Source organism: Salvelinus alpinus, chromosome 1, assembly GCF_045679555.1.
Source record: "Salvelinus alpinus chromosome 1, SLU_Salpinus.1, whole genome shotgun sequence".
NCBI lineage: Eukaryota > Metazoa > Chordata > Actinopteri > Salmoniformes > Salmonidae > Salvelinus > Salvelinus alpinus.
Window position 1 is genome coordinate 30,511,123 of NC_092086.1, and position 27,844 is coordinate 30,538,966.

The 27,844-nt window shown below is 40.9% G+C and overlaps 1 protein-coding gene across 1 annotated transcript; it reads right to left on the reverse strand.

The window, feature by feature from the left end:
- Window positions 1-250: 250 nt before the first annotated feature.
- LOC139573147 (serine/threonine-protein kinase/endoribonuclease IRE1-like) lies at window positions 251-27,782 on the reverse strand. The gene is made up of 15 exons (XM_071396292.1): window positions 27,648-27,782; window positions 21,587-21,640; window positions 20,919-21,167; window positions 15,215-15,463; window positions 12,577-12,648; window positions 12,302-12,364; window positions 11,686-11,767; window positions 11,349-11,553; window positions 10,450-10,552; window positions 9,888-10,081; window positions 8,278-8,425; window positions 2,729-2,856; window positions 2,398-2,521; window positions 2,043-2,113; window positions 251-1,822 (listed from the first exon to the last, which is right to left on the reverse strand). The coding sequence occupies exons 2-15, from the start codon at window positions 21,603-21,605 to the stop codon at window positions 1,571-1,573; spliced, it is 1,959 nt and encodes a 652-aa protein (XP_071252393.1). The 5' UTR covers window positions 21,606-21,640; window positions 27,648-27,782; the 3' UTR covers window positions 251-1,570.
- Window positions 27,783-27,844: the final 62 nt, after the last annotated feature.

Consider the following 27,844-nt stretch of genomic DNA (forward strand, 5'->3'; position numbering starts at 1 on the left):
TACTCATCATAAACTTTGATGAAAGATACATGTTTTACATAGAATTAAAGATACACTTGTTCTTAATGCAACCGCTGTGTCAGATTTCAAAAAAACTTTACGGAAAAAGAAAACCATGCAATAATCTGAGACGGCGCTCAGAAAATAAATAAATGTATCCGCTATGTTGGAGTCAACATAAATCAGAAATTACAATATAAATATTCCCTTACCTTTGATGATCTACAGTGAGGAGGCAAGAATTCAGAACTGATTTTTCCTGCCCAGAGTGAGGCTTTTATTTGCAAAGTGAGGATAAAGAGCCGGCAAACTGTACAATTATTTACACAATCAAATAAATAGACCTTACCCTGTCTGTCTCTAAAACCATGAGTATACAGGGTTCTTATACCCCTACCCATAATGCATTGAACCAATAAAAACAAGGCATTTCACACACTGATCAATCAACATTCAAAAGACATGAATTATAATATAAATGTCTTCAGATCATAAACATACTTGAATATACAGTATACATGCACACATATCAATAAAGGGGCTTCACCTGCTTTAAGCATCAATACAACCTGGGATATAAACATGTACATCTCCCGGGATAGGCTACTACCGCATTACCCGTCCCATTCAATAACTACGTACTCGAACGCACCACTGCTTGCCCATCAATTCTCAGACCAGGAAATGAACATAACCCTCTTCAATAAACAAAGAATACAAGGTAATCATACACATTTCTGACTACCTTCACGTTTTAAAGCTGCAATATGTAACTTTTTGGATGACCTGACCAAATTCACATAGAAATGTGAGTTATCGATCTGTCATTCCCATTGAAAGCAAGTCTAACAAGCTGTAGATGTTCTATGTGCACTATTTCTATGTTTCCCGTTCTTTAGTTTTGTTTTTGCGTCTTTTACTTTCAGTTTTGTACACCAGCTTCAAACACCTGGAGATACAATATTCTTGCTATTGAAAAGATATTTCACCACAGTTTAGATGGTACAATGATTCTCTACACTATACAGTATATTACTTGTTTTGTTACATAAACTGAAATTAGGCAAACTATTGCAATTTTAGAAACCAGGAAATGGCATAGTGATTTCTGCATATTGCACCTTTAACGAACTCATCAACGTTATTTTTGAAGGACAGCCTATCATCAATCCAGATGCCTAGATATTTATTAGTTGGGCACATAATCAATGAGGGCACCATCCAATGTACTTATGCATAAATCATCAGATACATTTTTATGTGATTTGGAATATATTATATACTTGGTTTAACCTGCATTAAGAACCAATTTCAGTTAATAAAGGCTTTCTGCAAGGCAATAAAGGCAGATTAAAGCTCTGACAGAACCTGATCAGCCATTGGGGAAATAGCATACACAACAATGTCATCTGCATACAAGTGAAAGTGATTGCTTCTTCTTCAGACAAACCAATATTGTTCATGTAAACAGTAAAAAGAACCTTGACAATACAGTGTACTGACAGAGATTGGAGGTTTGCTGGTGTGGGATGGTGTACTTCTCAGCGGAGCGCCTGACGTCACACTATGGTCACATTTTTTTAGTTGTTGGCTTGGTTGTCGTCACGTCAGGCTCTGGGTGTGTTCTCTTCTGCCGTCTAAGTCTCGTGTTGAACTTGAGGTAGTAATCTTGGAAAGTCCGCTCCTCAGCAAAGGAACGCATGGCGAGGTAGGTGTGCAGCAGCAGGTGGGGGAAGCGGGAGGTGAAGTAGGAGACAAAGTCATCAGGGATGGAGCCCAGAGTCTCCTGGACCTCCTTAGGAGAATCGTGGTAATGGTGTTTCTATGAGAAACAACATGTTGCTTATAAAATGTCATTTACACACATTTAGTTTCTTGTATCAGATTTACATAAATACTACATTTAACAGGTTTATGGGGGTAGTAGGTGGTCATGTTTTTGACTAATTAAATAATGTTTTGCAAATATACCAACACGTTATTATTATGCTTCATTTGTGTATTTTAATATAGTGTGGCAATTGCATTTGGACAGAACGCACCTTGTTTCTTATGGCACGTAGAAGACTTTTAACAGAGCCCTCTTCATATGCTCCTTTACGTATTTCTAGATCTGCAGAAGGAGGAAACACAGCCAGTAAACAAACAACAACAATTCTATTAAGATACAGAATTATGATATCAAGAAAGTTTGTCATTAGTGTAATATAATACAACAAAAAAGAGATGTGGCTGTTGTCTGGTCCAGTAATAAACTCATCTTGCAAATGTAGTCCTGTCATTCATGACACCTCTGATCTGGATGTTAATGCTACTAGAAATATACTGTAATAGAAAATGGCTTTACAGGCTGTAAAGTGTCGCTGTTCAAACGCTGATCTCAGACCAGTCACTAACCTTTCCGCAGAACTGCTGTGATTTGTTCCATCCAGTTATTCTTCACCACTTCCTGTCCCCTTGACTCCAGCTGCTGTATGATTGGACCATCCGATGTCTCCATTACAATTCTGTCACTCACGTCCTACAGGGGAAGACAGTACTTTAATCAAACATCTCATTTACCACCCTCTTGCTGTATGCTCAATGGACTCCACTATTGCTATATATTCTATTGATAGAATACCCATTGTTTCTGTTGTTGCAGTTACATTTGTCCCTACTATAATTAAATGATATTGTAATCTAGCTAACTGACACTAACTATGCATTGATTATACTTGATTGTGACCTGGAAGAACTGCAGCTGTTTCTTCAGGCTCCAGAAGAAGGGGTGTTTGAGCACGCTCTCAGCAGAAGGCCTCCTCTGGGGCTCCATATTCAGCATCTGTTCTATCAGGTCTGTGGCCACGATGTCCTCTGGGAAAGACAAGACCAAACACACACACAGACACAGTAACCATGGGCAGGTTCAAGGCCAAGGCACTTTGTTCATTCAAAAATTTGGTGATGAAAGTACCCACACAGCGTCATTTCAAAGTGGACAACTGGGTAATATTTGGTGGAGATTTTGATCAATGAGAATATAACCTACAGTATATTCACCCACTAAAAAGACAGCCAACAGTTGTTGAAAGTTTGTTGTTATTGTAACCGATGTGAAATGGCTAGCTAGGTAGCGGTAGTGCGCGCTAGCAGCCTTTCAGTCGGTGACGTCACTTGCTCTGAGACTTGAAGTAGGGGTTCCCCTTGCTCTGCAAGGGCCGTGGCTTTTGTGGAGCGATGGGTAATTACGCTTCGTGGGTGTCAGTTGTTGATGTGTGCCAGTTGTGTGTCAACTGGCATGTGTGTCAGTTGTTGATGTGTGCGAACCAGGGTCCCTGGTTCGCGCCCGTGTCGGGGCGAGGGGACGGTCTAAAGTTATACTGTTACATTATCACTAAGCTTTGAACCATCTACTGTAAAAGCACAACCAAATTACAATGGAACAATAATGTCAATTTTTGGTTTGTTGTTACCTAAATGTGTTATCACTGCACTTTCAAACATTTAAAAGCACAACAAAATTCAAATGGGATGTGTTATTAGTGTGCTTCAGATTACATAGGAAGATATTTATTGTTACAGTTACATCAAAATGTGGCCATGGATGTGTTACTTATTTTAAGGTTGAATAAATACTGTTACAATAGTTTGTAAGATAGCCTAAAGTTAAGGCTATATTACAAAAGTAATTTTGAATTGTGTTTGGTTGACAAACATGTAAATGAGATGTACTGTATCTACTGTTTGGATAGTTCCATCTGAGCCACTGGCTTAATCCTTCATCCTTTTATTTTTGGTTGAGTTAGAGACGTGAATCCAACATATCATTTATTAACTGGTCGACGAGTTAATAGGCTATTTACTGTATCGCGAAAGTTATAATGAATTTGTGTTTGGTTGTCAACACAACCAAATATCAACATTTGAAGGGTTTCATTCTAAAACACCATATATCCATTTTCAGAAATGTTGGTAAATTAGCTTTTATTGTTTAAAGAAATGATTAAATAGATTGGTGTGTTTTTTCACAATCTAATCATGGCATGGGGTTGTTCAATGACAGACAAGTGTTTGTTTAAAATCTATCACTTGATGGTGTCATTTGAGTTTTTTTGCTAAATGCTATATATCTATCTCACTCAAAGATAAATAATTTGTACTGCTAGGTTTTTACACATGCAAATGTAACAAATAACTAATTGTTTAATAAAGAAATGTACAAATGATACTTTGTGACATCAATTTTAAAACTTTTTTTTGTCTGTATGTCACACATTTACATTAACATTTTAGTCATTTAGCAGATGCTCCTATCCAGAATGACTTACTTAGTGCATTCATCTTAAAATAACTAGGTGAAACAACCACAAATCACAGTCAAATATCCATTTCAGCTAAATAACGGACATATACAGTGGGGCAAAAAAGTATTTAGTCAGCCACCAATTGTGCAAGTTCTCCCACTTAAAAAGATGAGAGAGGCCTGTAATTTTCATCATAGGTATACTTCAACTATGACAGACAAAATGAGAAAAAAAAATCCAGAAAATCACATTGTAGGAATTTTTATGAATTTATTTGCAAATTATGGTGGAAAATAAGTATTTGGTCAATAACAAAAGTTTCTCAATACTTTGTTATATACCCTTTGTTGGCAATGACAGAGGTCAAACGTTTTCTGTAAGTCTTCACAAGGTTTTCACACACTGTTGCTGGTATTTTGGCCCATTCCTCCATGCAGATCTCCTCTGCAGTGATGTTTTGGGGCTGTTGCTGGGCAACACGGACTTTCAACTCCCTCCAAAGATTTTCTATGGGGCTGAGATCTGGAGACTGGCTAGGCCACTCCAGGACCTTGAAATGCTTCTTACGAAGCCACTCCTTCGTTGCCCGGGCGGTGTGTTTGGGATCATTGTCATGCTGAAAGACCCAGCCACGTTTCACCTTCAATGCCCTTGCTGATGGTAGGCTTTGTTACTTTGGTCCCAGCTCTCTGCAGGTCATTCACTAGGTCCCCCCGTGTGGTTCTAGGATTTTTGCTCACCGTTCTTGTGATCATTTTGACCCCACGGGGTGAGATCTTGCGTGGAGCCCCAGATCGAGGGAGATTATCAGTGGTCTTGTATGTCTTCCATTTCCTAATAATTGCTACCACAGTTGATTTCTTCAAACCAAGCTGCTTACCTATTGCAGATTCAGTCTTCCCAGCCTGGTGCAGGTCTACAATTTTGTTTCTGGTGTCCTTTGACAGCTCTTTGGTCTTGGCCATAGTGGAGTTTGTAGTGTGACTGTTTGAGGTTGTGGACAGGTGTCTTTTATACTGATAACAAGTTCAAACAGGTGCCATTAATACAGGTAACGAGTGGAGGACAGAGGAGCCTCTTAAAGAAGAAGTTACAGTTCTGTGAGAGCCAGAAATCTTGCTTGTTTGTAGGTGACCAAATACTTATTTTCCACCATAATTTGCAAATAAATTCATAAAAAATCCTACAATGTGATTTTCTGGATTTTTTTTCTCATTTTGTCTGTCATAGTTGAAGTGTACCTATGATGAAAATTACAGGCCTCTCTCATCTTTTTAAGTGGGAGAACTTGCACAATTGGTGGCTGACTAAATACTTTTTTGCCCCACTGTATAGTTTAGCAAAAAATAAATAAACATTTTCATACACATCATACAAATCTATGAATAAAAACAGTAACATTTTACACACACATGAAGGTACCCATAAGCAATCATTTGTGAAGAAAAAACACAAATGTGAAAAATTGGTGGTTGTAGCGTTTTGGAAATAAGCTCTTCATTTGAAGGAGATTATCTTCTGCTTAGATAGTTCCATCTGTGCCACTGACTTAGTCTGGCTTAGACTGGCTTTAATTACAGTTTGTCTACAAATTAATAATTTAGATGTTGGATGCGGGTCTCCAAAAATCTAAGTTACAGAAATAGGACAAAATCAAATCAGATCAACCTTTAAATGCACTTTAAAGGTGCACTATGCAGAAATCGCTCCGTCATTTCCTGGTTGTTAAAACTCGAATAGTCTGCCTACTTTCAGTTTATGTTACAAAATAAGCTAGTATAGTGTAGAGCAGGGGTATTCAACTCTTTCCCTACGAAGTCCAGAGCCTGCTGGTTTTCTGTTCTACCTGATAAATAATGGCACCCATCTGGTGTCCCAGGTCTAAATCAGAACTTGATTACAATGACAATACATAGTGGTACTAGCTTCGAGGTCCAGAGTTCAGTTTGAGGGGTGTAGAGAATCATTGTACCATCTAAACTGCTGTGAAGTATAATTACCATAGCCAAAAATATTGTTGTTTCAGCTGTTTGAAACTGGTTTACAAATCCAAAGTAGAAGACGCAAAAACAAAACTTAATAACAGGAAGTATAGAAATAGAGCTCATAGAACAGATCTACTGTTTCTTAGACTTGCTTTCAAGTAGAATGATAGATTTATAACTCACATTTCTATGTGAATTTGGTCGGGTCGCCCAAAAAGTTACATTTTGCCACTTTAAATAAAGTTTGATTTCATTATTAATTTGTAGATTAAATTTGAAATTAACCAAAGTTTGAAACCCTAGGCCTATATGTATTGTCTATTTTTAGTTGAATCCTGGGCTGAATTTAAACAATAGCTGTTGATGACTTGGTGTATAGGCCTAAATAGCATCATGGATGACATATGATTGATAAAGTATGTTTACCTTTAATTTGCCCTGTTAAAAACTTCTTAAGGCTCCGCTAGCGGAACCTGTCTCCCTGCCTCCCTGTTCCACTAGCGGAACCCCTCGACAACATCCGCTGAAAAGGGAGAGCGTGAAATTCAAAAAAACTTCTTAAGGCTAGGGGGCAGTATTCGGAAGTTTGGATGACTGAGGTGCCCAAAGTAAACTGCCTGTTACTCAGGCCCAGAAGCTAGGATATGCATATGTATGGCAGTATTGGATAGAAACATTCTAAAGTTTCCAAAACTGTTAAAGTAATGTATGTGAGTATAACAGAACTGATATGGCAGGCGAAAACCCGAGGACAATCGATTCAGAATTTTATTTTTTTCACCCTACCATTGATTTCAATGGCTGTCATTTTTTATGTTTTTTTTTTTTTTTTTTTTACCTTTATTTAACTAGGCAAGTCAGTTAAGAACAAATTCTTATTTTCAATGACGGCCTAGGAACAGTGGGTTAACTGCCTGTTCAGGGGCAGAACGACAGATTTGTACCTTGTCAGCTTGGGGATTTGAACTTGCAACCTTTCGGTTACTAGTCCAACGCTCTAACCACTAGGCTACCCTGCCGCCCCAAAATGTGAAAGGAATACCTCCCAGATTGCAGTTCCTAGGGCTTCCACTAGATGTCAACAGTCTTTAGAAAGAGTTTCAGGCTTGTTTTTGGAAAAATTAGCTGGAATTTGTAGTTTTTCTAAGTGGCTCCCATTTTGGCTGTAGTGTTTTTTACACGTTCTTGTGAATGCGCGTACTTTGTTGTTTATCTCTGGTAATGACAATAACTATTCTCCGTCTTAAATGTTATCGTTTATTTACGTATTAGGGTACCTGAGGTTTGATTATAAATGTTGTTTGACTTGTTTGGAGAAGTTTATTGGTAACATTTAGGATTCATTTTGTATGCATTTTGAAGGAGGGAAACCGGTGGATTATTGAATGAAGCGCGCCAGCCAAACTGAGTTTTTGGGGATATAAAGAAGGACTTTATCAAACAAATCAACAATTTGTGATGTAGCTGGGACCCTTGTGATTGCAACCAGATGAAGATCTTCAAAGGAAAGTGATTCATTTGTATCGCTATTTCTGACTTTTGTGATGCCTATGCTTGGTTGGATACAATAAAAACAATAAAATTCACGAACATTTCTGAAAATGGATATGTAGCGTTTTGGAATGAAACTCATTCCCCCTCTGAGCTCAGAGTAGATGAGAGATGTAATGTTTGTCTCTGTTGTGTTGAAGCCCAATCAAGCAGGAGAGACCAGCCTTCCCTGTACCCAGCTGTGTGTCCATGAAGAGTTTCCGGTCTATGGGTCAACCTTTAAACTTTGGAGACTTTTCTACTGAACAAAGGTAAGAATAACTACTGGATCATGGTCAGTGAGTTAAACAACACTGTCTCTAGTCATTTCTCCGCTCCCATTTTCCCATTTATTTTTGTTATTTTATTAATCCGTATGCTAATCCTTTTTTCCATTTTCATAGTCCTTCAACAATGTTAAATTAAGAAGTACTCTGATGATCATTTCAGAAACAACCTTTCAGTTGTACACTAACCATGTTTTTCTTTCTGTAATCCGTCAAGGTTGTATTTGCCATCCTCGATGTTACCAGCCCGCCTATTGGGTTTTCCAAATGGATGTTCTCCTCCTGTCAACACATAGTAAAACACACAGCCGGCAGAGAAGATGTCCACAGCACTGGTCTGTAGAGGAAAGGAGTGTCTTTAATAATAGTTGTTTCAGAACAGTACCACAATCACTACTAGTTCTAATCTACAGGCAACCTAAAATAATAGTTCACAAATTTGTCAGACTATAGTTAGGTTTCCATCCAATTGGCAACAGATTTTCATGCGCATATTCTAAAATCTACATAAAGAAAAAATTTGCATTTTCCCGCCTGTAGTGTTTCCACCAAACGGACTTGTTAAGGATAACGATCAGTGCGTCATGAAGTAGACAAAATGTCATTATTTTTTTCATGTCCTGAATAAAACTCAAAAGTGTTTCCATTGCATTTTCAATTCTACTGATAGTTTTGTCACAAAAACTGTTTAATTCAACAGAAATGTGCCTACTCTGGTCTTGGCACTTGCTCTCTAGCCAACAGCTAGCAGATACAGTGTGGGTAGGCTAGTCTACATGATGAGATGATGATGGCTAAGAGTGAGAATATTTTTTGTCAAATGGCAGTCAAGCATCGATCATCATGTCACCAGAATAAGACCCTCGATGTTTATTGGAAAGGAGCATCAAGCTCATCACCGTGCACTTTCACTTTTTGGGGGCAGCAGGCAGCCTAGTGGTTAGAGCGTTGGGCAAGTAACCGAAAGGTTGCTAGATCGAATTCCCGAGCTGACAAGGGAAAATCTGTCATTCTGCCTTTGAACAAATCCCCGAGCTGACAAGGTAAAAATCTGTCGTTCTGCCCTTAAACAAGGCAGTTAACCCACTGTTCCTAGGCCGTCATTGTAAATAAGAATGTGTCTTTACTGACTTGCCTGGTTAAATAAAGGTAAAAAAATAAATATAAATCACCCTCCTGTGAAGTTCATCTTAATTTATTTCATCTGTAGCTGAATAAACGGCTTGGTTTCTGAAGTTGTAGTGGGAGGACCACACAACATATCATCGCGTGACTCCAAGTTTACGTCAGTATGATGGTTATTACATCAATATTTGCGTATGAAGCCGTTTCTACTGCCATTTCTCGCATAATTAATTTTACAGACACAAAAAGATCCCACCATGTCGAACGAACAAATTATCTATTGGATTCATAAAATTGTACCTAAACTTCCTGGTTCCATCACATTTTTAAAAATATAATATGACTTTACTGGCATAAACCTGTGGATGGAAAGTGGTTAATCTTTTATCCCCAAAAGTGGTCTAATGTCGAGCATAGTCCACATCCCACACCATGGTTGTGTAGATGGTGCCTATCTTTCTTATGTATGTATAATATACTGTAGCTTGATCTCCACAACAGATCAACTTTGATTTTAGGGTGAACTGTTCCTTTGAGCAATGGATCAATCCTGTTTTACTCCTGTAAGGAAATCCCAATTAGCCTATTTCATCACATTTCTTTCTGGATTATCTCTGAATCTGTAATGACTTGAACAGTTCTCTGGTCCAGTGTAAAGATCAGGAGCCACTCACAGGGTTTACTTTCCTGCTGTCATCCAGGACCTCTGGGGCATTCCAGCCCATGGTGCCAAGGGCTCCCGACCTCATGCTGTAGCTTTGTCTGCCGTCCGCCAACTGCTTACTCATCCCAAAGTCTGAGATCTTGACCGTGACTGAGTCAGAGTGGTCTTTCAACAGGATGTTGTGGGGCTTCACATCACGGTGGACTGTGGAGAAAAGATCAGGATGAATCAGTCTACTGGAGTTGAGGGAAGATCATAGATCTGATCAATGATAATATAAGGAAAAGTCATCAATACTGTAACTTCACTAAGATTATCTACAGTCTACAGCATATACTGGGCTCCTGAGGGGTGCAGCGGTCTAAGGCACTGCATCTCAGTGCTATGGGTGTCACTACAGACCCTGGTTTGATTCCAGGCTGTATCATAAACCGGCCGTGATTGGGAGTCCCATAGGGCGGCGCACACTTGGCCCAGGGTCGTCCGGGTTAGGGTTTGGCCAAGTGCTTTCTTAACTGGCTTGCCTAGTTAAATAAAGGTTAAATTACAAATGTAAAAAATGTAATTAGAACCTATGTTGTGAGAGTGCAGGTGTTCCAGTCCTATCATGGTCTGCTGCAGCAACATCACTGGTTTCAGTCCACGAAGGTCAAAAGGTTTTTCTTTAGTAAAACACTGGAAGAGACACCCATGTATTAGTGGGCTGATGAACCCCAAGCATTCTAACCTTGGAATGTACACTGAACAAAAATATAAACGCAACATGTAAAGTGTTGGGCCTATGTTCCATGAGCTGAAATAAATAAAAAACAGAAATGTTCCTTACACACAAAAGTCGTATTTCTCTCAAATTTTGTGCACAAATTTGTATACATTCATTGGTGATCATTTATCCTTTGCCAAGATAATCCATCCAACTGACAGGTGTGGCATATCAAGAAGATGATTAAACAGCATGATCATTACACAGATCCACCTTGTGCTGGGGACAATAAAAGGCCACTCTAAAAAGTGCAGTTTTGTTACACAACACAATGCCACAGATGTCTCAACTTTTGAGGGAGTGTCCAGCAACTTCGCACAGCCATTGAAGAGGAGTGGTACAACATTCCACACCCCACAATCCACAGCTTGTGTTGCAGTGCATGAGGCAAATGGTGGTCACTCCAGATACTGACTGGTTTTCTGAACCACACCCCTACCCTTTTTAAGGTATCTTTGACTAACAGATGCATATCTGTAACCCAGCCGTGAAATCCATAGATTAGAGTCTAATGAATTTATGTCAATTAACTGATTTTCTTATATGAACTGTAACTCAGTAAGATCTTTGAAATTGTTGTTTGTTGCGTTTATATTTTTGTTCAGTATATATTCTAACACAGATAATCATGATGTGAGACTGTTATATGATCAAGTTTGATCCCCTTGGATGAGTCAGAGAATAAAATAGTGAGTCATTGAATTAGACCTTATCTAAAGAGGCGGCACACCGCTCGATGGCAATGTATAGGAATTGCCCGTCCTTCTCAGTGCAGAAGTACCGGACGACATGGGGATTGTCGTCCAATTGAAGAAGCAAAGCGACCTCTCGATCAGCACTGCTTTGTTTTGCAAGTTCAATTCTCTTCACTGCCGCAGGACGCTTGTTGGCATCATCACAAAGGAAGTAACCTCTGGAGGATAGAGGTAGAGAAAGATAAACATCTAGTCAATGAACCGATCGTAAAGACATTTTTTTCTACAAAGAGCAAAGAGAGGATTAGGGTTACAAACACATTTCCACAATAACGTTTAAGCTAGTTTACCTGAACACAATTCCATCGGCACCTTTTCCAAGATGGTTTTTGGTGTAGTATGTGATCTTTCCAACCGATTCCTCATCTGATGCTGTATCAAAATTAAAATGCTGTGTTCAGACAGAAAATACCACCCTACTGTACTTTTATTGTCAAGACATAGAACCTTATCTGTTAAATCAAAGGCTTATGAGAATTATACATACTGTATGTAGGATTTAAATTTGAGCAAGTTTGCTACAGCAGGAAAATAATCATGCAGCAACAGGAAATGTAAATTATTATATGGAATATAATTAATAGACATTTGTGTAGGGGTTGATAGATTTGTCAGGACAATCAAGACTGACATTTCTAAGTGGAATTTACAAACTTCAGAAGCCTTTTTAAACCTCAAATACACTACAAGTTGTACATTTCCCACATTGCAGAAAGTTCTCTAGCTACAATTACACATTGTATTAGCATACTTGGGAGCATTGCACCTATTGCTGTCTTTCCTTTAACATAATCTGTAAGGAGTATTGAAATGATTGGATTTATGTTGCATACATGCTCATGTAAATTGGGAACCAAATTGGATCTTTAGGTTTTAACAAACTTGTCAAAATGGTTGATAACTCACCAAGTTCAGCAGGTTTTCTTCCAGTCCCAGGCAATATATTGGAGGCAGGAGGTAATGCAGGACCTAAAATAGCATAACATCATACATATCAAGGGTGATAATAATGATGGACCTGACTGTATATAATGCACAACATCATGTCATTGAGAACTATCATACCAGCACAATGGTAGATATACTGTATAAAATATATTTTATAGATATAAAACACTAGCAGGCTGTGTGTGTTTATAAAATACAAGACCTGGCTGAAGATGTCTCCATAACGTCATTACCTTCCAATGCAATGCTCCCTGAAGAAGATTCTCCAATGTTCAAACCATCTTCTCGATCTCCAACAGCGTCCTCTAGAGAGAGAGAGGAGAGAGGAGAGAGGAGAGAAGAGAGAAGAGAGAGAAGAGAGGAGAGAGAGAAGAGAGGAGAGAGAGAGAGAGACAGGAGAGAGAGAGAGAGTCACAACGAATTAATAATCTAATATGTCCCATTGAATTACTACATTATAAAGGGCGTGTCTATATATTACATGGGGTCTTCAAACTGGGGTCTGCAACCCCCTAGGTGTCCACGCATGTACTGCAGGTAGTTCACAAATATATTTTTAAATAAAGTGGATTTAAAAAAAATCTATATTGCTAGTAATAACATAATAAACTAAATGTACATTGCATGACTACAATATAAAAGAGGTGAATATGTTATTTCTTATCATGTCAACTTTAGTTCTCAACTCCTAATATTCAACAAAGCATCTGACATAGGGTTTGAAAAAGCACCCACGAGTATCTTTTTTGACTTGGACATTCATTATTGCCAACACATGGCTAACCTTTGTTTAACCAGCTAAACAGTTGCTACTTGAGAAAATGTGTTTGGAGTTACCTTTCTATCTAATAGGCTATGTTAGAGTTTACACTTCCTCTTCCAATTATAATGTGGGGATGTTAAAATAATATAAACTAAATCCTGGAGCTTGGCCCATATAACTGCAGACAAGTGCTTCTTGCAGCCATCAATGAGCTTTCTGCACCTTTCTACTGACAATTTGGGCAACTTTTCAGCAGCAAACTGCTCTAATTCTTCAATGTTTGAGGGGTGCCTGCCCTCCACCAACTGCTGTTTTCAGATCTTGCCATGAGTTTACAGATCTGGACTCTTCGTTGGCTACTTCAGAACAGTCCAGCATCTCTTCCTAACCATCCTGGGTGCTTTTTGATGTATGTTTTAGAGGTGTTTTTGGACACTGGGTTGAACATTGGACTCCAAAACACCTGATAATCTGCTGATTTCATGATGCATTGCACACGTTCAATGCCCCCAGCACCGGAGGCAGCAAAGCAACCCCACAGCATTATCAAACCTCCTCCATCTTTGATTGGGTGTTGTTTTCATTGAATGCTTCATTTGGTTGTCAGTAAACAGCGCTGATCTGTATTGCCAAAGAGCTCTAATTTAATTTCATTGGTACACAGAACATTTTCCACAGGATACAGGCTTGTTTAGGTGGGTTTTTGAGCAATTCAATCAGGCTTTCTCCTTCAGCAGTGGAGCCTTCCTCTGGTTACCAACAACCAAATGAAGCATTCCTAAGAAAATACCACTTTCCCTACAATCAATTATGGGGAAGGTTCATTAATGCTGTATGGTTGCTTTGCTGCCTCTGGTACTGGGGGCCTTGAACATGTGTAATAAATCATAAAATCAGCAGATTATCAAGCTTTCCCATTGTTCAACCCAGTGTCTAAAACACTGTGTCTCTGTTGAATGTTGTGGGTCTTACAGCAAGACAACAACCCCAAACACACATCAAAATCACCCTGGAATGGTTCCAGAAGAAACACTGAAGTGTTCTGGAGGGGCCAGTGAAGAGTCCAGATCTGAATCACATCCACATGGCAAGATCTAAAAACAGCAGTTGGTGGAGGCCACCACTCCAACATTGAAGAATTAGAGCAGTTTGCTTCTGAAGAGTGGGCCAAATTGCAGTAGAAAGGAGCAGCAAGCGCATTGATGGCTACAAGAAGCATTTGTTGGCTGTTAATAATTTTGTCCATGCCATTGTCTTTATTTTCTAAATTAAAATTGTAAACCTAAGGGGGGTTCCTGGGTCACCGATTTGCCTGGGTGTGGGTCCCTGGGCAAGAAAAGTTTGAAGACCCCTGTATTACTGAATATTACACAAGAACATTTGTCTTACTGAGTATTCTTACTAAGTATTAATCACCTACAGAATATTACACAAGAACATTTGTCTTACTGAGTATTCTTACTAAGTATTAATCACCTAGAGGGAACATGGCAGGTAAGGAAAGGAATGTGCTTTTGATGGGGTAAAATGGAGAAGAATGCATGCATTCAGAATTGAAGCACCAGTTATGATCAGACAGCTTCTTTTGTTTGACAAAACAGACACTTTCAAAGCACGCATTACCTTTCAATACATTGATTGCCTTCCACCGAGGACAGGAACATTTGAAATTCCATTCATAGGCCAGTAAGCCTTGTCTGTTACTATGTTGTCCTAGTAAGTCTTCTGGCATGATGAAGTTAGCGTTAGGGTAGGGTTAACCCTAACCCTGATCTCCAACTGCTTATCTCTACCTTGCTGAGGATGCTGTACTCTGGTAAAATTGGGTGGTAATGAAATTCTGCTGCTTAATGACATTAACATTGAGAGTATAATGGTCAGTTATGGTCTGCCTCTTGTCTGTTAAGACAACCACTTACAGAGACTTACAGATTTCACTTTTGAGTTGTGACTGGGTTACATTTCTACTATACCTAAATAAAACAAACAGCAGAGTGTAGCCTATGTTCTTATCCACAGAATGGGGAAGAGTGTGACAATGTGTAAAATGCAATATTCTACAGTAGTCCTACAAACTGCACCAAGAAGAGGAAGAGAAAGGACTTTACCCAGATTGATGACCAGATGAGGTTCCTGTTTCAGCAGAATCCTGTAGAAGGCTGATTTAACTTCTGGCCCTCCTGACTGTACGGCTTGGTACAACTCTCTCATCTGGTCCTGGCTGGTCTTGAAAGTTTGAATATTAGAGTACACCTCAGGATAGATCATGCCCCTTCTGAGCAGATCATCTGCTATGGATATCACCATGCAGACCCTCTGGATGAGCTCAGCCCTGTGTCTATCCACAAACTCAGCAGCTGGTAGTCAGGTTAGAAAATAAAGAGTTACAGTTATCAAGACAATACCAGACAATCACACTTCGTGTATGTGCCCTAAATGGACAAGACTAAACATGTAGGAAGCTGGGAGGTTTTGTTTGCATTCAGGACAGGACAAATGTGAAATTCTAGTTATAGGCCAGTAAGCCTTGTCTGTTACTATGTTGTCCTATTTATTATTTTTTATTTTTATTTATTTAACCTTTATTTAACCAGGTAGGCAAATTGAGAACACGTTCTCATTTACAATTGCGACCTGGCCAAGATAAAGCAAAGCAGTTCGACACATACAACAACACATAGTTACACATGGAGTAAGACAAACATATAGTCAATAATACAGTGAAAAAAAATAAGTCTATATACAATGAGAGCAAGTGAGGTGAGATAAGGGAGGTGAAGGCAAACAAATATATGTATAAATAAATAAAAATATAAAACGGCCATGGAGGCGAAGTGAATACAACACAGCAAGTAAAATAAAAACTAAAAAAAACACTGGAATGGTTGGTTTGCAGTGGAAGAAAGTGCAAAGTAGAGACAGAAATAATGGGGTGCAAAGGAGCAAAATAAATTAATAAATAAATACAGTAGGTAAAGAGGTAGTTGTTTGGGCTAAATTGTAGATGGGTTATGTACAGGTGCAGTAATCTATGAGCTGCTCTGACAGCTGGTGCTTAAAGCTAGTGAGGGAGATAAGTGTTTCCAGTTTCAGAGATTTTTGTAGTTCGTTCCAGTCATTGGCAGCAGAGAACTGGAAGGAGAGGCGTCCAAAGGAAGAATTGGTTTTGGGGGTGACTAGAGAGATATACCTGCTGGAGTGCGTGCTACAGGTAGGTGCTGCTATGGTGACCAGCGAGCTGAGATAAGGGGGGACTTTACCTAGCAGGGTCTTGTAGATGACCTGGAACCAGTGGGTTTGGCGACGAGTATGAAGCGAGGGCCAGCCAACGAGAGTGTACAGGTCGCAGTGGTGGGTAGTATATGGGGCTTTGGTGACAAAACGGATGGCACTGTGATAGACTGCATCCAATTTATTGAGTAGGGTTTTGGAGGCTATTTTGTAAATTACATCACCGAAGTCGAGGATTGGTAGGATGGTCAGTTTTACAAGGGTATGTTTGGCAGCATGAGTAAAGGATGCTTTGTTGCGGAATAGGAAGCCAATTCTAGATTTGACTTTGGATTGGAGATGTTTGATGTGAGTCTGGAAGGAGAGTTTACAGTCTAACCAGACACCTAGGTATTTGTAGTTGTCCACATATTCTAAGTCAGAGCCGTCCAAAGTAGTGATGTTGGACAGGCGGGCAGGAGCAGGCAGCGATCGGTTGAAGAGCATGCATTTGGTTTTACTTGTATTTAAGAGCAGTTGGAGGCCACGGAAGGAGAGTTGTATGGCATTGAAGCTCGCCTGGAGGGTTGTTAACACAGTGTCAAAAGAAGGGCCAGAAGTATACAGAATAGTGTCGTCTGCGTAGAGGTGGATCAGAGAATCACCAGCAGCAAGAGCGACATCGTTGATGTATACAGAGAAGAGAGTCGGTCCAAGAATTGAACCCTGTGGCACCCCCATAGAGACTGCCAGAGGCCCGGACAACAGACCCTCCGATTTGACACACTGAACTCGATCAGAGAAGTAGTTGGTGAACCAGGCGAGGCAATCATTAGAGAAACCAAGGCTGTCGAGTCTGCCAATGAGGATGTGGTGATTGACAGAGTCAAAAGCCTTGGCCAGGTCAATGAATACGGCTGCACAGTATTGTTTCCTATCGATGGCGGTTACGATATCGTTTATGACCTTGAGCGTGGCTGAGGTGCACCCATGACCAGCTCTGAAACCAGATTGCATAGCGGAGAAGGTGTGGTGGGATTCGAAATGGTCGGTAATCTGTTTGTTGACTTGGCTTTCGAAGACCTTAGAAAGGCAGGGTAGGATAGATATAGGTCTGTAGCAGTTAGGGTCAAGAGTGTCCCCCCCTTTGAAGAGGGGGATAACCGCAGCTGCTTTCCAATCTTTGGGGATCTCAGACGACACGAAAGAGAGGTTGAAGAGGCTAGTAATAGGGGTGGCAACAATTTCAGCAGATAGTTTTAGAAAGAAAGGGTCCAGATTATCTAGCCCGGCTGATTTGTAAGGGTCCAGATTTTGCAGCTCATTTAGAACATCAGCTGACTGTATTTGGGAGAAAGAGAAATGGGGAAGGCTTGGGCGAGTAGCAGAGGGGAGGGCAGTGCTGTTGTCCGGGGTAGGGGTAGCCAGGTGGAAAGCATGGCCAGCCGTAGAAAAATGCTTATTGAAATTCTCAATTATAGTGGATTTGTCGGTGGTGACAGTGTTTCCTATCTTCAGAGCGGTTGGAAGCTGGGAGGAGGTGTTCTTATTCTCCATGGACTTTACGGTGTCCCAGAACTTTTTTGAATTTGTGTTGCAGGAAGCAAATTTCTGCTTGAAAAAGCTAGCCTTGGCTGTTCTAACTGCCTGTGTATATTGGTGTCTGGCTTCCCTGAAAAGTTGCATATCACGGGGGCTGTTCGATGCTAATGCAGAACGCCATAGGATGTTTTTCTGTTGGTTAAGGGCAGTCAGGTCAGGAGAGAACCAAGGGCTATATCTGTTCCTGGTTCTAAATTTCTTGAATGGGGCATGCTTATTCAAGATGGTGAGGAAGGCATTTTTAAAAAATGAACAGGCATCCTCTACTGACGGGATGAGATCAATATCCTTCCAGGATACCCCGGCCAGGTCGATTAGAAAGGCCTGCTCGCTGAAGTGTTTCAGGGAGCGTTTGACAGTGATGAGTGGAGGTCGTTTGACCGCTGACCCATTACGGATGCAGGCAATGAGGCAGTGATCGCTGAGATCTTGGTTGAAAACAGCAGAGGTGTATTTGGAGGGCAAGTTTGTTAGGATGATATCTATGAGGGTACCCGTGTTTACGGAATTGGGGTGGTACCTGGTAGGTTCATTGATAATTTGTGTGAGATTGAGGGCATCAAGCTTAGATTGTAGGGTGGCTGGGGTGTTGAGCATGTTCAAATTTAGGTTGCCTAGCAGCACGAGCTCTGAAGATAGATGGGGGGCAATCAGTTCACATATAGTGTCCAGAGCACAGCTGGGGGCAGAGGGTGGTCTATAGCAGGCGGCAACGGTGAGAGACTTGTTTTTAGAGAGGTGGATTTTTAAAAGTAGAAGTTCAAATTGTTTGGGAACAGACCTGGATAGTATAACAGAACTCTGCAGGCAGTCTTTGCAGTAGATTGCAACACCGCCCCCTTTGGCCGTTCTATCTTGTCTGAAAATCTTGTAATTGGGGATGAAAATGTCTGAATTTTTGGTGGTCTTTCTAAGCCAGGATTCAGACACGGCTAAAACATCCGGGTTGGCAGAGTGTGCTAAAGCAGTGAACAAAACAAACTTAGGGAGGAGGCTTCTAATGTTAACATGCATGAAGCCAAGGCTATTACGGTTACAGAAGTCATCAAAAGAGAGCGCCTGGGGAATAGGAGTGGAGCTAGGTACTGCAGGGCCTGGATTCACCTCTACATCACCAGAGGAACAGAGGAGGAGTAGGATAAGGGTACGGCTAAAAGCTATGAGAATTGGTCGCCTAGAGCTACTAGAGCAGAGAGTAAAAGGAGGTTTCTGGGGGCGATAAAATAGTTTAAAGGAATAATGTACAGACAAAGGTATGGTAGGATGTGAATACAGTGGAGGTAAACCTAGGTATTGAGTGATGATGAGAGAGATATTGTCTCTAGAAACATCATTGAAACCAGGTGATGTCATCGCATATGTGGGTGGTGGAACTGAGAGGTTGGATATGGTATAGTGAGCAGGGCTAGAAACTCTACAGTGAAATAAGCCAATAAACACTAACCAGAACAGCAATGGACAAGGCATATTTACATTAAGGAGAGGCATGCTTAATCGAGTGATCAATAAGGGTCCAGTGAGTAGAGGTTGGTTGGGGTCGTGGCGATCCAGACAGCTGGCCGGGTATATGGCTATCGGTAGCAGCATAGGATGGAGGTCTGTTTGTAGATACCTCGTGCGTTTCCGTCGGTAGGTTAGTGGGGTTCCGTGTAGTGGGGTTCCGTGTGATAGAGGGGATCAATCCAAATTGGCAAAATAGATATAGTGACCCAAGGAAAAAAATACAAAAAATAAATAATAATAATAATAATAGTTGTCCGATATACTTATTCAGATAGCAGCCGATAAGACAGCTAACGATTAGCGGGCCCCAAGATGAGCGTTCAGGTAACGTCGGGACGGAGGTGCCAGTTGGATAAATCCCTCGGGCAGATAAGGTCGGCAGTCAGTCGCGGCAGTCAGTCGTGAAGGCCCGGAGGGGCTCCGTATCTGCAGCAACAACAAAAGAAACGGGTCCGGATAGGTGACTTGAACCCAGGAATGGCTGATGGAACTCCTCAGCTGGCTAGCTCCAGAATGATTTGAGTTTGCTCCGGGGTCGACGTAAGCCAATAGTCACACGGTTTGCAGCTAGCTAGCTGCGAGATCAAGGTGCAAGTGTCCAGAGCCTGCGGCTGGAATCCGGAGAAACTGAGAGAAAAAAAGTCCCGGAATGCTCCGGTCCGAGTCGCGTTGCACAAAAGTGCCGGCAGATTATCAAGCTAAAGGAATAGCTTATGACCACAAAACGTGGGCAGCTGAAACACCAACGCTAGCCAGCAAAACCGGCTAATTTCGGGGCAGCTACAGATTAGCTTCTGGCTAGCTATCGGAGTAGCTTCTGGTTAGCTTTCAGGCTAGCTTCTGAATTAGCCCCTGGCTAGCTTCCACGATGGATTTTCAGATTGAGGTAAATAATACTTTTTTGTAATTGGTGAAGCGGGTTGCAGGAAAGCTTTTGCAGGAAAGCTTTTGTAGTTGAGTTCTTGGATAATAAAATAAATAAAGGATATGCGAAGAAAGGTGTAAATATATATATATACAGGACACGACAATACGGAACAGAAAAAGACGTCTGAACTGCTAAGCCACCTTGGGAAAGGAGGGAGTAAGAGGGAGTAAAGAAATGACTGAGTTTGCTGGCTCGATTAAGGTAGGGTTAACCCTAACCCTGATCTCCAACTGCTTATCTCTACCTTGCTGAGGATGCTGTACTCTGGTAAAATTGGGTGGTAATGAAATTCTGCTGCTTAATGACATTAACATTGAGAGTATAATGGTCAGTTATGGTCTGCCTCTCTTGTCTGTTAAGACAACCACTTACAGAGACTTACAGATTTCACTTTTGAGTTGTGACTGGGTTACATTTCTACTTTACCTAAATTAAACGAACATCAGAGTGTCGCCTATGTTCTTATCCACAGAATGGGGAAGAGTGTGACAAATGATAAATGTGTAAAATGTCATATTCTACAGTAGTCCTACAAACTGCACCAAGAAGAGGAAGAGAGAGGACTTTACCCAGATTGATGACCAGAACACGTTCATTTTTCAGCAGAATCCTGTAGAAGGCTGCTTTAAGTGGTGTCCCTCCTGACTGCAATGCTTTGTACACCTCTCTCATCTTGCCTTGGTTGGTCTTGGAAGTTGTAATATTAGCAAACATTTCATATTTGATCATGCCCCTTCTGAGCAGATCATCTGCTATGGGCATCACCTTGCGGACCCTCTGGATGAGCTCAGCCCTGTGTCTATCCACAAACTCAGCAGCTGGTAGTCAGGTTAGAGAAGAAAGAGTTAAAGTTATCAAGACAATATTAGACAATCCCACTTGGTGTATGTGCCCTAAATGGACAAGACTAAACATGTAGGAAGCTGGGAAGTATTGTCTGCATTCAGGTTCAACACACACAACATCAAAATGTCATCATACTGTAGTATTTGTCCATGTAATATCAATGGTGTAGTATTAATGCTCTCTAGCAGTATGATTCTTGCTACCTTAATGTCATTTGTTATCATTCCTCACAATGTGCATCTTTTAGGATGCCTTTTTATTTTAGAACTACAAAACATGGCAGACCAATTATATACAAATACAGCAAGTGAACTACAGCAGTTGTCTGCAACTTGCACAAATCAATAGTATTATTTTTGAGTTGATCCCAAAGCAAATATGTCACATTTACCATCCTCTTTTGATGTCATGGCAGCAAACTAAGAATGGTGAGAAGTAGCTGGTTCTGGAGAGGGAGAGAGAAAGACAGAATGGGTGAGTGAGTAACAATGCACTAAACATTTCACATGGACAGAAAAAAGGGTATAGGCTATCCCCTACAACTGATAACCAAACTTTACACACATTATGTCCACTTCCCTTTTCCTATAACGAACATGAGCTGACCATACCCAATCTTTAAAGAGGTCCTGATTAAAGAAAGTCAACTGAATAAAAATACAGAAAGAAAGTTTCACACTCTATATTCTTCCAACAAGTTAATGAGTAAACATATGGGTTTACCCATTTAATTGCTGGGAGCATATTTAAAGTGTGCAACTTTCTGTCATTATTTTTCTACACTTCCTCTTTCCGCTCACTAATCTTCTCTCGACAATGTTTACTTTTTGTCTCCAGATATGTGTTTGAGTCATGTTTTACGGTCTCATGAGGGTCTCCTACTTGAAGCAACTAACTTCCTAACTACACCCATGAAACATCCAGTTTAATCCTGTCCTATAAGAGTGGTATTCTATCCCATTTCACATATAACCATATCCTTGACTCTTCTAAAAGTCTGATAAACCTTGCCAAAATCACAATGTTCTGGCTCCTGTAGTTGGTTTGAGTTCATTTTAAGGTCAATTGCTCACTGATAAGGTCTGTTCTTTGCTTAAATTTCTATATCCTGTAAAAGAAGATTTTTTTTAAATTATACCTTTATTTAACTAGTTTAACTAGTCAGTTAAGAACCAGTTCTTATTTTCAATGACGGCCTAGGAACAGTGGGTTAACTGCCTTGTTCAGCAGCAGAATGACAGATTTTTACCTTGTCGGTTTGGGATTCAATCTTCTAACCTTTCGGTTACTAGTCCAACACTCTAACCACAGGGTACCTACTGCCCCAAAAAGAATCCTTGTTAGCGTTACAATTCATGATGCTATTTTGTATGGATGATCATTTAAGTAGAGGATTTACGTAATTTCGTAATATCTGCATGGTTGGAGATATCTGTTCTATGTAGCTAATTGATCTTGCCATGTTTGGGAAAATACATTTGTGGAGTGGTTGAAAAATGAGTTTTAATGACTCCAACCTAACTGTATGTAAACTTCTGACTTCAACTGTAGGCTTCTACCTTCAGTTTATACATATTATACACATTTTACAGACACAATCTATTTTCCAATAGTTATATTTAGTTTGTTTTTAGTCCTTCCTCTATTTCTGATGTCCATCCAGTTTCTATTTGTAACTGTGCTATTTCACAACATGTATGAACCTCTACATGGTTGTTATCTTTCTACTATTTATGTTTTACTCTGTTTCTAATGCTGTACCTACGAACTGGTGGTAATAAAGCATTATTTAATACTACAGTAGCTGGAAAGAGTTTATCTATCTGCTAAGCTTAAGAAGGGGACTATTTGCAAGGGCAAAATACACAATGTATACAGCATGAATAGACTAAAGGGATGGTACTTATGGTACCATCCCTTTATCAATCAAATCTAATTTTATTTGTCACATGCGTCAAATGTCACATACGCCGGCACAGGTTAGTCGAGGTAATTGAGGTAATATGTTCATGTAGGTAAAGTAACTATGCATAGACAATAAACCGAGAGTAGCAGCAGCATAAAAATGGGGGTGAGGGGGAACGGTCAATGCAAATAGTTACAGTAGGGTAACCATTTGATTAGCTGTTCAGGAGTCTTATGGCTTGGGGGTAGAAGCTGTTAAGAAGCCTTTTGGACCTAGACTTGGCGCTCCAGTCTCTCTTGCCATGCGATAGCAGAGAGAACAGTCTGTGACTAGGGAGGCTGGAGTCCTTGGCAATTTTTAGGGCCTTCCTCTGACACCGCCTGATATAGAGGTCCTGGATGTCAAAAAGCTTGGCCCTAGTGATGTACTGGGCCGTACGCACTATCTTCTGTAGTGCCTTGTGGTCGGAGGCGGAGCAGTTGCCATACCATGCGGTGATGAAACCAGTCAGTATGCTCTCGATGGTGCAGCTGTAGAACTTTTTGAGAATCTAAGGACCCATGCCAAATCTTTTCAGTCTTCTGAGGGGGAATAAGCATTGTCGTGACCTCTTCACGACAACCTGCTCCACTACAGCCCTGTCGATTAGAATGGGGGCGTGTTCGGCCCTCCTTTTCCTGTCGTCCACGATAATCTCCTTTGTCTTGATCACGTTGAGAGAGAGTTTGTTATCCTGGCACCACACTGCCAGGTCTCTGACCTCCTCTCTATAGGCTGTCTCATCGTTGGTGGTGATCAGGCCTACCACCGTTGTGTCGTCGGCAAACTTAATGATGGTGTTGGAGTGCTTGGCCATGCAGTCATGGGTGAACAGAGAGTACAGAAGGGGACTGAGCATGCACCCCTGAGGGGCCCCTGTGTTGAGAATCAGTGTGGCAGATGTGTTGTTACCTACTCTTACCACCTGGGGCCGGCCCGTCAGGAAGTCTAGGATCCAGTTGCAGAGGGAGGTGTTTAGTACCAAGGTCCTTAGCTTAGTGATGAGCTTTGAGGGCACAATGGTGTTGAACGCTGAGCTGTAGTCAATGAATAGCATTCTCACGTAGGTGTTCCTTTTGTCCAGGTGGGAGAAGGTAGTGTGCAAAAGAGATTGCGTCATCTGTGGATTTTTTATATATATCTTTTATTTTACCTTTATTTAACTACAGTCGGCAAGTCAGTTAAGAACAAATTATTATTTACAATGACGGCCTACTAAATGACAAAAGGTCTCCTGCGGGGACGGGGGCCTGGGATTAAAAACAAATAAAAAATACAATATAAATATAGGACAAAACACACATCACAACAAGAGAGACAACACAATAATACATAAAGAGAGACCTAAGACAACATAGCAAGGCAGTAACACATGACAACACAGCATGGTAGCAACACAACACGACAACAACATGGTAGCAACACAACATGGTAGCAGGACAAAACATGGTACAAACATTATTGGGCACAGACAACAGCACAAGAGGCAAGAAGCTAGAGACAACAATACATCACACAAAGCAGCCACAACTGCTGAAAAAGGGAGGATGCTTGCAAGCCGAAGAACACCATCCCAACCGTGAAGAACGGGGTAGCAGCATCATGTTCTGGGGTGCTTTGCTGCATGAGGGACTGGTGCACTTCACAAATAGATGGCATCATGAAGAAAGAAAATTATGTGGATATATTGAAACAACATCAAGACATCAGTCAGGAAGTTAAAGCTTGGTCGCAAATGGGTCTTCCAAATGGACAATGACCCCAAGCATACTTCCAAAGTTGTGGCAAAATGGCTTAAGGCCAACAAAGTCAAGGTATTGGAGTGGATATCACAAAGCCCTGACCTCGATACCATAGAAAATTTGTGGGCAGAACTGAAAAAGCGTGTTCGATTAAGGAGGCCTACAAACCTGACTCAGTTACACCAGCTCTGTCAGGAGGAATGGGCCAAAATTCACCCAACTTATTGTGGGAAGCTTGTGGAAGGCTACCCGAAATGTTTGACCCAAGTTAAACAATTTAAAGGCAATGCTACCAAATACACTCAATTAGTATGTAAACTTCTGACCCACTGGGAATGTGATGAAAGAAATAAAAGCTGAAATAAATAATTCTCTACTATTATTCTGACATTTCACATTCTTAAAATAAAGTGGTGATCCTAACTGACTGAAGACTGGGAATTTTTACTAGGATTAAATGTCAGGAATTGTGAAAAACTGAGTTTAAATGTATTTGGCTAAGGTGTATGTAAACTTCTGACTTCAAATGTATGTATGTAAGAATGCTGTTCATCGATTACAGCTCAGCATTTAACACCATAGTACCCTCCAAACTCGTCATTAAGCTCGAGACCCTGGGTCTTGACCCTGCCCTGTGCAACTGGGGGCGGCCCATCAGATAGTACAGGACCCAGGTGGTGAGGGTTGAAAACAACATCTCCACCCCGCTGATCCTCAACACTGGGGCCCCACAAGGATGCGTTCTCAGCCCTCTGCTGTACTCCCTGTTCACCCATGACTGCGTGGCCATGCACGCCTCCAACTCAATCATCAAGTTGGCAGACGACACTACAGTGGTAGGCTTGATAACCAACAACGACGAGACGGCCTACAGGGAGGAGGTGAGGGCCCTCGGAGTGTGGTGTCAGGAAAATAACCTCACACTCAACGTCAACAAAACAAAGGAGATGATCGATGACTTCAGGAAACAGCAAAGGGAGCACCCCCCTATCCACATCGACCGGACAGTAGTGGAGAAGGTGGACTGCTTTAAGTTCCTCGGCATACACATCACGGACAAACTGAAATGGTCCACCCACACAGACAGCGTTCAACCTCAGGAGGCTGAAGAAATTTGGCTTGTCACCAAAAACACTCAAACTTTTACAGATGCACAATCGAGAGCATCCTGTCGGGCTGTATCACCGCCTGGTACGGCAACTGCTCCACACACAACCGTAAGGCTCTCCAGAGGGTAGTGAGGTCTGCACAACGCATCACCGGGGGCAACCTACCTGCCCTCCAGGACACCTACACCACCCGAGCCACTGCCTGATCACCCCGCTATCATCCAGAAGGCCCCAAAAACGTAATCCTTCCAGATCAACTGTAATGTCAATACCATTGTAAAGCACAATTTCTCCCCTTTCCAACACAATCAATTATATGACCTAAATGCTGCCCGTTTCGGCATAATTCAAGAAGGCAATGAGCCCCGTCGGGTCTTTTAAAAAATGGTGGGTGGGGAAGCCAAAATAATGCATGATAGTGAGATGGAGAGATGTGTGGGAAAATTGCTTTTTTTCACTCGATCTGTCCAACTTATCACCTTATCGCCTCTAAAATGTAAATAAAACACTATAAAGAGTTTATATAATGTGTCATGACATACCTATTTGAAGGTTTGTGTCGAATTTGAATCGGGTTTTTAGGGCGGTGCTAAAGTGATCTTAGAAGTCAACAGCGGCTTTGAGAATGATGATGCATGCAATGATGACGCAAAAAATGACTAGGTATCCCCCTTCCCCCGTCACTGTCCATTTCTTGTTTTAAACGATGAGAGAAGTGCTACACCTGGTGGAGAGAGATTGTAAGACAGAAATAGTTGCTTTATGCGTGCTGTACGTTACGACATGACATGATGTAACGGAGGGTCCGTTTTTTCAACTTTTCTCCAATACTATAGAGCCATTACCATGTCGATCAACGCTTGAATAGAAACCTAGTTCACACCCCAGATTTTGAAGTCAACACAGTCGCTACAGTTCCATTAGTTTTCTTTGTAGCCTCGTTTGAATGTTGCGGTTGCGCACATTTGTACGGAATGGGGTGAGTTTACAGGTAGCTAGCTAACATACCGGTACATACTGATGTAATGATATGTTATGTGGTTCGTGAGGACAGCATAGCTAACAAATTATCAGCCAACATAACGTGTAAGGTAACTTATTTGAAAAGTAATAACTTTTTTACATTACTCAACATTTCTCATAATTAGTTAAAGCAATGCATTTGTATCCGCACTCGTACTTCGGCTGCATATTTTCCGCCATTTTCAAATCTGAAAACGATGTGAAGCCACGCCCATTTCCTGAAGAATTGCATTATGGCCCTAAAGTACAGAAATAGCACTGATAGAACATCTTTGGAAATAGTGTACTTTGCTTCATATTTTGTGAATTTAGTACGACATCCGGGAACTTTTGGCATACTAATTATATCCATACAATGACCAATAGGCATACTATATACTCAATTCACGTCACACATAGTACGGTTAGTGTGAGTATTCAACACAGCTCTGGTGTGTCAGCGATCAAGCAAACAAGACTTTGGGTGATGCCATGCAATAAAAACACAATCAGATCACATTTCTTTGTGCCTTATGTACAGCACAAAGCTATCAGAGATAAAAGTAGAAAAGATGAACACATGCTTTTACCAGTGTTCAATTCAAACACCCTTTGGAATCTGTCTAAATACATGAGTAATTAATGTTAACTCACCTCAAAAAATAAGCAACACTGTATCACTGTGTTTAAATGAAGAGTGAGAGCTGTGGAATAAGAGCTGTGAAATCAAGAAATTACATTTTTTCAGTCCCACCCAAATCACATGGCTGTCAAATAAATTGCCCTTCCCTTGTCTTGAGCACTGTAAGTTTCGCTTTGTAGAAAACAAGAGTTATGCACTTTGGGTGACG